Source organism: Mucor mucedo, assembly GCF_025094135.1.
Source record: "Mucor mucedo strain NRRL 3635 chromosome Unknown EV154scaffold_94, whole genome shotgun sequence".
Classification (NCBI taxonomy): domain Eukaryota; kingdom Fungi; phylum Mucoromycota; class Mucoromycetes; order Mucorales; family Mucoraceae; genus Mucor; species Mucor mucedo.
In genome coordinates, this window is record NW_026252378.1 from 78907 (window position 1) to 90434 (window position 11528).

The window sequence follows — 11528 nt, forward strand, 5'->3', positions numbered from 1 at the left end:
ATTCTTAATTTTTCAGTAACTGGTATAACCCGTGGTGGCTGTATAAAGTCTATTGGGTATCATATTTACAACGGGAAACTTTGTCTTATACTTCTTCTTCATGACGTTGTAATTTTTTATTTATTTCAGTGAGAGTGGAAACAAAAGAAGAAGAAAAAAAAACGCGATAGTGGTGGGGATATTAAATAGCGAACAAATAGTCACGTTTTTTTTTTTTTTTTTTTTTTTCGGCGGAGCATTTTTTAGCTTGTCAGTTGGTGATAACGTCGATAGCATTCAGCACTGGATCGATAAGGTAATGCTTTTGATACTTTTTCCCATTCATTCTCTCCATAAGAGTCTACCTTCTTAAATAATGCATCATCTTCAATGGCTGTCCATTGATCTTTGTAAGTCAATTTGATTGCTTTTGGTCGTTTATTATCTAATCAGTCGTTCGTTAGATCATATTTCTCTTGATCTGTCTCCAAGTTTACCTTCTATCACACGACGTTTCTCATGCACTCGAGTCTCTTGAGGCTCAAACGTACGCACATGGCTGCGTTTTACTTCGTTTTGTGGTTGTGAGGATTTTAATAAACTGTCGGCTAATGACCCAAGACTGAGCAAAGGTACCTTCTTTAATACGCTCTTATCCATCATACAACGATTGGGGGCAATATGATGCATGGAGGAGGGTCTCTTTATTGAACCGTACTTTCCGTGCCCATTATGACGTATGGCTTGTAACTCAACATCTCTCATTTCTAGACGAAGTTCAGTTACCTTTAACTTTTTTAGCAAACAAAGTCGATCCTTTAGTAACTTATCCCTGCTCAACTCTAGATCCTTTTTTTTTTCGGTTAGTACATGCAATTTATGCTCAATAAACAAAGTTAAAATAAACAGTTACGTTGGGTGATAACTGGACTTGATCAAGGGATTTGACTACAGCTAATAAATTCTTCAGGTTTTGATTTAATTGTTCGATTCGAAGCTCATGACTACGTATCTGATTCAAATGGTGTAACTTTTCCTCGTCGTGTTTTATAATGTAAATGTTTTTCATGGCCAGGTGAGTACGTACAGACTCCATTTCTGCTTTATGAAGTTTGTTGCTTTGCCGCGAAATTTGTTTCTCACATTGACTGATTGTTTGATACGATTGTGATAACTAAAATGTCCCTCCTTTCAGTGTGTGTGACTCAAAAGACACGTATCTTGTATTTACCTGTTCTTCTAAATTCAAGTGATATTTGAAGAATTCTGATATAGATTCCTTTCCCCACTACGAATTTTTGTTTAGTTGATAGTGTTATACAACAGTGTACAAAAAAAAATCTTACAGGGTATGGTGTAGGATTACTATTGGAGCCCGAAGCTTTCTCTCTTTCCTCTCCTGCTTCCTCACGAGATAAAGGCGCTACATAAATCTTCCAGTTTGTATCCGGACCTAGTTGCTGAATCTATAATTAATTATTATGCATGAGCTCTTCATTAACATTTTGTTTTCGTTCATTCATAAAACAAGACCCCCCTACTTGCTCTTTTATCGACTCAAAGATACTCTCTAGTGGTACTTCTCGTGTATATACTAATGGTCTTGTCATTTTTTATTCTAGAAAAAACAAAAAAATATGTATGGCACCCACCTGTAAGGTCGTGTTTTTTTTATTTTGGTGTAATCCCAGCTGCTTTTTTATAAACCGCACCAATACATAACGCGAAAAAAGTAACTGGGAAATAATTTATCAGACCTCCAAACTCAATTCTTTCGTGATGATTTCAAGAGAAGAAACACTTGCTATACTTTAACCATGATACATACGAGACGAGAAAAAAAAATTATGGGGTAAAACTACCGAGAAATACAAGGCAACAGAACTCAAGTTTTTTATTAAAAATTCCTGGTTGCTACGTAGGATACATTTGCCGCCACGCATGAAAGCAAATATTAACAAGTGAAATAATACCTAATAGTATACAGAATGACAAAAAACCAATAGGTGCATATCATGGTCTAATCATATCGATATTACATAAAAGGCAATATTTTAATTAACGTAAAAGTAACGGGTCAACATCAGCCGATTATCCTTCCCTCGAAGCAGCAAGTATGATTTAGTTTTATCCAGACATTTATTCGATCAAAATACCTGTTATCAGCCTTGATAACATCCAGCCTTTGTTAATATAACTGTCGCAAATTACTTCTCGCTTTTGGTTCCTCGCCGTTATGAATGGGATTTATGAAAAGTAGAATACTAAAGGAAGGCTGAGCTCTTGGTCTACAACGGATTTATTCAGTTAAATTAACCATTGCTGTCTGATTATCTTTTACAATTGTCTGAAAATATTTTTATGACTGTCCGAAGTATATTTCAGTTTGTCTGAAAACAATCATAGGTCTGTCTGAAAAATGATTTGCATTTGTCTGAATTTAAAGTAATATAACTGTAATAGAAGTATACGCTACAGCCCATGTCAGTATGACTAGTATTTTCAAAATTGTAACCATCTAAATAAGTCAAAACACAAGGTAAAATTCAAGATGTTGAGATCTATGTTTTGCTTATCTTCTTCGGCAGTAATATAAAAAGGAGGATGGTGGCCCAAAGAAGCAAAATAACCACTGCCAGACACTGCAGACAAGTACTTGCTAACGCTGAAGTTCCTTCCTTCTTGAATTGAAAGCATATCTACGAGGAGTAATCACAAGTTGTATTCACCATAAGCTACCACGGTAGGCAATTTCAATGAAAAAAAAAATTTGCAGGCAATGTGTAGCGCGATTCACAATGCCGGCCAACAACACTGCCTCTACGTGTACCTCCTAACAAAGAACGCATTTCTTTGTAGACAAGTAGAAAAGCTTTTTTTTAACTTTAAAAAATAAGCTTACTTACTTCGCACCTAATGCAGTCGATACACGCCTAGGGGAGTTGGAGACAATTATACGCGCCCCCTATACATAGTCTACTCCCTTCCCATAGGTCCATTTAATAGTAGTAATGGATCACCGCCGATCGACATTACAGCCAAGTAAACACACGGAATTCGTTTAAACGAAATCTAATTAGTGAGCGTTTTTTGTTACAATGCCATTGTTGAACATTGTGTGGTTAAGAAAAGAAAACGAAAGAGTGGAGAAAAACAGCAACCAGACTTTGAGAACCTCAACTTCATATAACTTATTTAGAAATTTTAGCCACTTTAATTTTAAGCAAAAAAAATCTAATCACTTATTCTTCATACAAAACCTCGGTCTCTTGCTATGTTTTTATCATCTGCACAGATAACAACATATCTATTCTGATTCTAGACTCATGCCGATATTAGGTTTTTAAAAAAAACTTGCTTAGCGCTATTCATGATAACCAACTGGATCTCGGTAGTAGGTACAAGATATCGATTTCTAATTACATGCGAATGACAGTATGAAATAATCCTTTCGTCTATATCAAATTGTTCAGACATATGGCCATCGTTAACCGATCAATAAGAGAAGGTATAGTATGGTATGTAAAATTGCAAAAGCTAAGCATATCTTTAAACAAAAAAATACTCTGATTTAATTCAATTACAACATAATTTCTGGTAAGTAAAAGCCATGTTAACCATCACTTACAACAGTAACGATCATTGGAAAATTTACATGACAGAAAAAATTAAAAACAACTCTTTTTGCTACTGTAGTAATTGTTCACGTAAAACTGATGATATGCTTTTGTTGCCCGAAATGATAAACCTCTGACATTGATTTATGGTGATTGATAACCTCAGCAATTATTCAAATCTATCTCTCATTTGAAGTTAAAGTTTTAAAAAAATTGATTTCTGCCTTTAGTTAGTGATACCACGTCATGTTCGTACTGCTTTTTTTTTTCTTAACCTGTGTTTCTGGAAATGTATTTAATCACCTTTTCTTTTCTTTTTTTATATTTATATCTGTTTGTGAATCAAAAAATATGGATAGTGAATTCACATTGACAACAGACGAGATTTGGAGGAACACGATTCGTACGGTGGAGGCCGCGTATTGTTGGCTCCTCACGTACGAAGGCAAAGATTACGAACTTGTTGACGATACGATTACTGCTATGCGGAAACTAATTACTCATGGTAAAACCTACGAAGGCGTGAAATCGTATAATTCTACCAAGCTGTCAACACCTTCTTCCACTAGCAAATCTTACAAAAAGCAATTTTATGCTGCACCCATCAGTTATGACTTGGAACCTAATTGGCAACAAATTGACCAACACACCATTGAGGTGACTTTGAATGGAGGAGTAAAGGCGCTGGCAATTGCTGTTAGCACGGAACAACAATTAGATCAAGTCATCCGCGACATTTATGCTGCTTCATGTGTGGCTGTGGACTGTGAGTTTTTGGGACAGAAAAAAACTTTGCCTGAACTCAAATTACTTCAAATTGGTGTTTCAAAGGAAAAGGGTTATGCCATTCAAGTGGATATGATTGGCCCTCAGGTTATTGCAGATAAATTAAAACCCATCCTCGAAGATCAAAATCTGAATATTGTGGGGTGGGCATTTCGAGGTGACGCGCTGGCTATTGAATCCTATATCAACGGTATTGAGCTTGCGCCTGTGCTTGACCTGCAAGCCAAATTACTCCCTGTGGCTATGGAAAACCTCAACCTGGGGAATGCCTTGAACAAGTATGCCGCAGAATGGGTCGGTAATGAGGAGTTTCAAAAGGACAAACAATATGGCAATCAATTTATCTTTACCGGAAAAGAATGTATCTGGCTTCGAGACCCTTTGCCTCCTAAAGCATTGGTTTATTCCGTATTTGATGTATTGAGTGTAGTTGCACTCTATGAACACACCTTGGATTATCCTTCCAACGAAAATCACTACTGGCCATTTACCGTCACTTCAACATCTACGCAGAAATCAATTGATAAATGGCACATGCAGCGCGCGAAAGGCATCAACAATTCAAATGTGGTAAATGTCGTCAATTCCAAATCCACCAAAGTTAGTCATGGCAAAGAACCGGCATTATCTACTTCTGTTATCACTGACGACGGTTACAATGACGATGATGAACGATTTAAGCGAGCGATCCAAGTAGCTCTCGAGCGATCTGTCAAGGATAATTTACCACGCAATAAAAGAGGTGAATCCAGTACTGATCGTGTAATCTCATCAGATTCACTGACGGAATTAAATTACAGCGAAATTTCTCAAGAATTGGAGGAAAACCCTTACAACCGAAATAAAAATGATTTGCATTTCTCAGACCCACCACCAGTAGAAGAATCCACTATACCAGAAATTGTGGAGAGTACTTGGGGTACAGAATCATTAGACGATCAGCCTTTCTTTGGCAGTGCTTTTAAAAATAAAACGATAAAATCACCAGATGATGTCGCTGCCGCCAATGCTGCGACTACGGCTACTGAAACTGACAAGGTCCCTACTTTTTCTGCTAACAGTCCTGTCGCTATTTCATCAGAAAAGCCAATTACAATTCTAAAACGACCCCAAGCTTCTGCCACCGTACCGAAATCGTATAATACTTCCCCAATACCGCCACCATCAACATCAAGAGCAACTGATGTAGCCAATAAACAATGGCAGATGGAGTCTGTACCCGTACCTGTATCAGAGTCTAACGCTAAACATCAATGGAAGGTTGAGAGTGCACCCGTCGAGACGTCTCAATGGGGTAATTATTCACCTGTGCCTCCTGCTGCTTCTTCTTCTGCTACTACTACAACTACTGCTGCTCCTGTAGCTGCATCCCCAAATAAAGGACGAAAATTAGAGAATTCTGCCAAAGGTCAATGGAATACAAAAGCCACACCCAAACACAACTGGAACCTGGATGATCAAGAGAGTCCTGATGTGAAGAACAATTATAGCAACCAATGGAATAAAAACGTAGAACAATCAAATAAATGGGATGAAAATACTGGAAACAATCAATGGGGTAATGTGGGATCGTCGAACCAATGGAGCAATGAACAAAGCCGATCAAGGAATACAGGTAAATTATCAACAAAGAATATTTTTTTTTTTTTATAAAGAAAAAAAAAAAAAAAAAAAAAGTTTGATTATTTCCCCCAGACTTATAAATGTAGGTTATAAATCCCCTAAACCATCCAACCTTTCTCCCAGAGTTCCTGAAAAATTACTCGCATCACCTTCTGCCAGTCGATCCAGCACGAGAAAATCACCTGCTATGTCCGATCGTTCACCTCAAAACCAATACGCCTCCTGCAAACCTGATAAGAATAAGTATACCAACGATCTCAAGAACCGAATCAATGTGGGTAGTCAAACTGGATCATTTACAACATGGTCTCCCTCGAATAAGAACGAGATGAGCTCTGCTTCGTGGAAATCCTTTGCCAGTACATCCATCAAGGATTGGGGTGAAGGAAAAGATGCATCGTTGGGAGCTATTCAAACCGTTGGTAAAAACGAAACGTCACCAATCCCAGAACCGATCCCATTCAATACAACTGTCCAAAGTAACTACCCACGCGGAGGAAACATTGGTGATAGTAGTACAGGTAAAATGAATGAGATGGATAACTGGGCTCAAGATGATGAGCGTCCAGATACCATGCAGATGCCAATGAATCAAATACCTATACGTACCACCTTCAGTGGCCCTAAAGTAACCAATCCTAACGACGACAACGATGATGATGATGATGATGATGACGACGACGCTTATATTGATCACGACAATTTCGATGCAGGTTTTCCCATCTTAAAAATGAATATGGCAATTCAGGATAAATCACAAACCAAAAAAATCGACACTGGAAAACCATTACCTACATTTGTAGATGGCATTTTTTTGTATAGTGAAGATGGCGATGCTGAATTATCTATGTATATCATGACAAAACCCGAAGAATTGGATATGATTCATATGCCTCCTAAGGATCAAGACTTTACAGCTACTATCTGCTATCACTTTATTTCATCGAATAACCAACGAATTATAAAGGCTATCCAAATATACCTCAGCACTGGCGATTCTTACACTGCCATGGTTGAAAAGACTTTTATGATGAAGAAACCAGGAACATTTAAACATACAAAATTCGCTCAGCTCTTGACGGATCCTTCGATCAAAAGAGTATGTTGGTGTCCCTCCTTCATCGAAGAAGAAATGAATCAGTTACTTGGTTTTACGATTGGCCCTTGCATCGATCTTATGAACAGAGCAAACTTCAATCGTGAACATCCCCATTACTTTAGTTTCATCGGCGCTGTAGATTATTTCTTGCAAGATTGGCCAGACAAAAAACAATTTGATGATGCTAAAGCAGATTATGATGCTATTATCGCCAAAAAATTCTCAAGTACCTGTTGGGATCGTGAGAAGTTGCCTGATGCCGTGTTGACATACTGTGCTTTACAAGGATTAGCAGCTTATACATTATACTGTAGAACTGTTCAGCAGATAGATGCCCCTGATAGCATGTTTATGTACGAATCTGACATGTAGTAAAGAAATACATATTTAATAAAAATAAAATAAACTATCATAAATTATAGATGTACACCCTTATCGTAAGGGACTATTTAGTTTTTCTCAGCTAATTACTTATAAACGAAAATACCTTTAATGTGGTGTAGCAGCATCTTTTTTTGTTAGTTATCATCTTATCATACTGATAAATTAAAGAATGTTCGGCTTATTCGACGACTCTGATTTTGATTTTGACATGATTGGCGATGTACTCACAATACTACTTTTGCAGTGTTTGAAGAAATTAATCCACAAAAAGAATCGCTTGAAAGAAGAATGCTCTAAAGATGATACAGATTACATGGGAGACAAATGTTTAAAAAAGCGCAAGATTAACAGAGATCATAGGGGGGCAGCAAGTTTTCTTTTTCGAAATCTTGGGCAGTGAAAATATCAAATAATATCGTTAAATCCATAGTAAAATGCATGCTGTAGACCTTTCTAGGTACGTAATAATAGATTTAGAGCCAGAGTTATAAGAATAAAAGCATTTGTATTCATTAAAAAACTGAACCACCACATGTTCCATAATATTTGAGTTTTAGGGAATTCAGGGCAGTGTGCAAATGTGTTGTTTTATCTTTGCTTAATTGCAAAATATTTTTGAAATTAAAGTTGTTGCAAATTGTGCAAGTGGTTTCCAGTCTTCATGAAAGCATCTGATAAAACATGTAAGTTTCTCATTTCTGTTTTTTATGTTTTATTCCGTACACCTTATTTTTTTGTATTACCTGATAAGTAGTTCATCCATTAATTGAATACTGATCCCCGTATTACTGTTGTTACTGGAGAGTTTAATAGTCTGTGAATCAATGCCCAACATTTCAAATTTCTTGGATAAGAGATTCACATAGCTTTTTGGCAGACTAACCATATCAAATGATTGCTCGGGTATTGTCTGGGTATATATTTATAAATAACTCGCACAATTCGATAAATTAAAAAAACTACTTACTTGTAGAATAAGCATTGGAGTGACCTTCATTATATCATCAGCTAATGTGTGAGATCTAAATGCATAATTAGTTAAGTCTACCAAATCATTCTGCATAGTCAAGAAGATACTTTACATTGTATGCGATTGCATGATAGCGATGCATTCTTGCATCACGCCCCAAATCAAATCATGATTGTTTGAGAAGGCATGGGACAGATTCCTCCAGGCATCAATGCAAACATGGTCACCAGGCAGTCCATAAGATTTACGGACAAGTTGAATTAATGCACTTTTGAGCAGGTTTTCATCCACCTAGTGTAAGTATACATATAAAAAAGGGAAAAATTTTAGTGATAAAAAGTACTCAAGTTATATTCTATCAGACATATATACCTTGGTAGACCAAAGCTGAATTGGTGCTATTAAGTAAGTCGAGATGTTTTTGATTTCTAAACAAGAAATAGATACATAATTTGTTATTGTCTTTGTCAATCATAGAATAAAACAAATTACACAAACCTTCATCAGAGTATACGATATCCGATTCAACCAGATTATGCTTGCGTGTTGTAATATTATGAGGTGTTAGATTCAAGAAATCTGGCTTATTGGGTTTTGTAAAGTGTTTTAATAATTGAAACTCTCTAATTGATAACATGTCAGTTTGTGTTACTGTTAGTGTAGATAAACAGTCAAAGAATTTTTTTTTTACCTCACTAAGTCGATATGAAACAAAATACTATTACTATTCCATGAAGGATGAAGAAGAGCTTTAGAAATCAGAGCTATATACACCATTTTTTCTCGTTGATCTTCGGTCACAATTCTAGGCATTAATTTTTGAATCAAGGATGGTAAATCTACAAGCATATAAAGCAAGTTTTAAAAACTGACAACTATTTTTTGTATGTGTGTGTATTCAGACTTACGAAGATAATCCATGCATTGTATGAGTAATTCACAAGCTTTATCGCTGTTTTTAATCACTGATAAGAGATTAGTTTCCACTAGGTCACTACAGATGTATCATGTTTAGCCGAAATGTAAAAAAAAAAAAGGTGTGAGGGTCTGATTTTACATGATGTCAGGAGAACCTTGGGAAATGATACTTTTCAAAAGCTCAAAAGACGAGGTGGATTTATCGTTCTGTTCAAGGATATTCCATAATAAATTACAGATGGATGATTCTGGTTTTTTCATTAATAAGGGTATTAACCATGCCGATGTCTCTTTTTTGTATTCGACGTTGTTTAAGATTTGCTGAATCAGGTCTGTAGATTGAATGTCGTCTGTCGTACATAAAAATGGTAATTGAGTGACAAGTTGGACTATGATATGATTTCCTATATTTCCTAAAGGATACCATTGAAGCTAAAAGAGAGACCAATTAGTTATTATGGAGTACTAACTTTTTGCTTTTCTGTACCATTGTTTTATATTCTTTCTGGATCAGATCTTTGGTCTCTTCTTCCTCTGTTGTAAATACAATGGAGGATCGATCTGGTCCATATAATTCGACAAGACGGCCCCTTTGAAGTATCACTAAAATTAAGATTTTGATGCTGGAGAGTAACGGCATAGGTTGGGCAGATTCAAACGATAGGACAGATTTCTGTTTTTTCACGGTCAATGGTTTCTCTGATACAATTGTTTTTGGAGTTAACCAAGTGCTGATTAAATCCCAGGCTGTGATGATTTCCGCTTGTTTATCTAATTTTTTCCAAATAGGTATTACGGAAAATAAGCCAGTTGTATTTGATTACCCAGGTAGTATGTGTTACCTTTTTGCTTTATATTTTCATTGGCGTAGCGTAGAAATGAATGAAGTTCTTTAAACGATGCAGTTTCAAGCTTTCCTGTCGATTTGCTCCACTAGATGTGGTAAAGAAAAAGGAGGGCAGGTTCTGAGTATATGCAGCAGAGGTTTGTGCGAAATATTTCTTGTACCTTTTCTAATCGGTATAACATAATATCGGCATGTTCCCAGGCTTTTTGAATTTGGTGGATTGATATAGTGTCATTGCTCGTTTCATGTATCTCTATGATTTTTGAGGTTGGTTCTGCAATAGAATTGAGGTGAAGGGCAATGTAGCGCGACAATTGAAGTGCTAAATCGCAAGATGAACAAGCTAGTAATGTAGTGGTATCACTATGATTAAGCACATTAGAGAAATTGATCCCCCTGAGTATTTTCTTGTTAAATCGTACCCGTATTTTTCGGATATATCAACAAGTAGTGGAATGAATAGTGACACTAAATCGTTATAACTATCCTCGGATGACATGTAATGTGAAAGCAGGAATTGAATCAAAATCACAGCAGCCAATTGACAACGTTTATCAGAGCTAGATAACTCATTGCAAATATATTGTTGACCAGCTTCTTGATGTTTGGAGTACAGAACAAGGTATCCAATGATGCGCATCGCTTGTTCGTTGACTGCGTTATTTTTACTACGTTTGATAAACTTGAGGCATTATTATTAGATCTTATGAAGCAAAAAAAAAAGTTGATTGTAGATTCACCTTTTCTTTCAAGGAATCGTATACATGCTTAAAGGATTGACTAGTGTCCTTGCCAGATGTCAAATAGTTTTCAATGGAAAGAATGGCTCGAACGGTAGGAGCTAATTCTTTTCAATTAGTACATGGTAGAGGCAGTGCTGTATTGTTAAAGAAATCTTACATTCGATGCTGTGTACAGTCAATTCAGCGGGAGTAGCTTGTCGAATGGTCGTCATGGCCTTATCGAAAACGTGGCCATGTACATGCACAAGTAGGTACAAAGACTTTCCTAAAGGTAGATCAGAAGTCGAATCCTTGATCGCTGCTTCTAATTCATTCTCTTTGTTTGATGATCTTGGTTTAGTTAATAACAGTCTGTCGTCATCGGGTGATAATGACATTTTAGACTCCATGTTTGTTTTAGAATAAAAAAGTAAAGCTCGAAAGGCCATTTGATATGAAGTAACAAGATCGAATATGATTGGCCGACAATATGATTTTATGGAATTACATTAGGGAGTGCATATTCATGCATGCGAGTTTTTATTCTACCTCAAGATCAAGTATTGGGCTGAAAGTAAGTTAA

At 36.4% G+C, this 11528-nt stretch overlaps 3 protein-coding genes across 3 annotated transcripts; 1 reads left to right on the forward strand and 2 right to left on the reverse strand.

Moving 5' to 3' along the window:
* Positions 1 to 205: 205 nt before the first annotated feature.
* EV154DRAFT_519164 (uncharacterized protein) lies at positions 206 to 1661 on the reverse strand. Its single transcript, XM_051602708.1, has 6 exons — positions 1521 to 1661; positions 1326 to 1445; positions 1211 to 1267; positions 893 to 1153; positions 477 to 828; positions 206 to 424 (listed from the first exon to the last, which is right to left on the reverse strand). The coding sequence occupies exons 1-6, from the start codon at positions 1587 to 1589 to the stop codon at positions 243 to 245; spliced, it is 1041 nt and encodes a 346-aa protein (XP_051454385.1). The 5' UTR covers positions 1590 to 1661; the 3' UTR covers positions 206 to 242.
* A 2249-nt stretch (positions 1662 to 3910) lies between these two features.
* Positions 3911 to 7537, forward strand: EV154DRAFT_469667 (uncharacterized protein). Its single transcript, XM_051597831.1, has 4 exons — positions 3911 to 4118; positions 4278 to 5442; positions 6092 to 6718; positions 6809 to 7537. Exons 1-4 carry the CDS (start codon positions 3948 to 3950, stop codon positions 7474 to 7476), a joined length of 2631 nt encoding a protein of 876 aa, XP_051454386.1. The 5' UTR covers positions 3911 to 3947; the 3' UTR covers positions 7477 to 7537.
* Positions 7538 to 7598: 61 nt separating this feature from the next.
* Positions 7599 to 11474, reverse strand: EV154DRAFT_519171 (uncharacterized protein). The gene is made up of 15 exons (XM_051602709.1): positions 11124 to 11474; positions 10964 to 11064; positions 10646 to 10905; positions 10385 to 10586; positions 10219 to 10309; positions 9864 to 10147; positions 9516 to 9808; positions 9367 to 9452; positions 9150 to 9297; positions 8957 to 9081; positions 8831 to 8886; positions 8571 to 8749; positions 8456 to 8510; positions 8232 to 8398; positions 7599 to 8159 (listed from the first exon to the last, which is right to left on the reverse strand). Exons 1-15 carry the CDS (start codon positions 11392 to 11394, stop codon positions 8087 to 8089), a joined length of 2391 nt encoding a protein of 796 aa, XP_051454387.1. The 5' UTR covers positions 11395 to 11474; the 3' UTR covers positions 7599 to 8086.
* Between the last annotated feature and the right edge of the window lie 54 nt (positions 11475 to 11528).

Excerpts from the sequence above, each read along its gene's own strand:
- EV154DRAFT_519164 (XM_051602708.1), bottom strand. The coding sequence starts at position 1,589 with ATGACAAGACCATTAGTATATACACGAGAAGTACCACTAGAGAGTATC. Across the intron at positions 1,446-1,520 it reads TTGAGTCGATAAAAGAGCAA|ATTCAGCAACTAGGTCCGGA; the intron begins GTAGGGGGGTCT and ends AATTAATTATAG. Across the intron at positions 829-892 it reads AAGTCCAGTTATCACCCAAC|GATCTAGAGTTGAGCAGGGA; the intron begins GTAACTGTTTAT and ends GAAAAAAAAAAG.
- EV154DRAFT_519171 (XM_051602709.1), bottom strand. The coding sequence starts at position 11,394 with ATGGCCTTTCGAGCTTTACTTTTTTATTCTAAAACAAACATGGAGTCT. Across the intron at positions 10,310-10,384 it reads TGTTATACCGATTAGAAAAG|TGGAGCAAATCGACAGGAAA; the intron begins GTACAAGAAATA and ends TACCACATCTAG. Across the intron at positions 8,160-8,231 it reads ATGGATGAACTACTTATCAG|ATGCTTTCATGAAGACTGGA; the intron begins GTAATACAAAAA and ends ATGTTTTATCAG.
- EV154DRAFT_469667 (XM_051597831.1), top strand. The coding sequence starts at position 3,948 with ATGGATAGTGAATTCACATTGACAACAGACGAGATTTGGAGGAACACG. Across the intron at positions 4,119-4,277 it reads ATGGTAAAACCTACGAAGGC|GCGCTGGCAATTGCTGTTAG; the intron begins GTGAAATCGTAT and ends GGAGGAGTAAAG. Across the intron at positions 6,719-6,808 it reads TCACGACAATTTCGATGCAG|ATGGCATTTTTTTGTATAGT; the intron begins GTTTTCCCATCT and ends CTACATTTGTAG.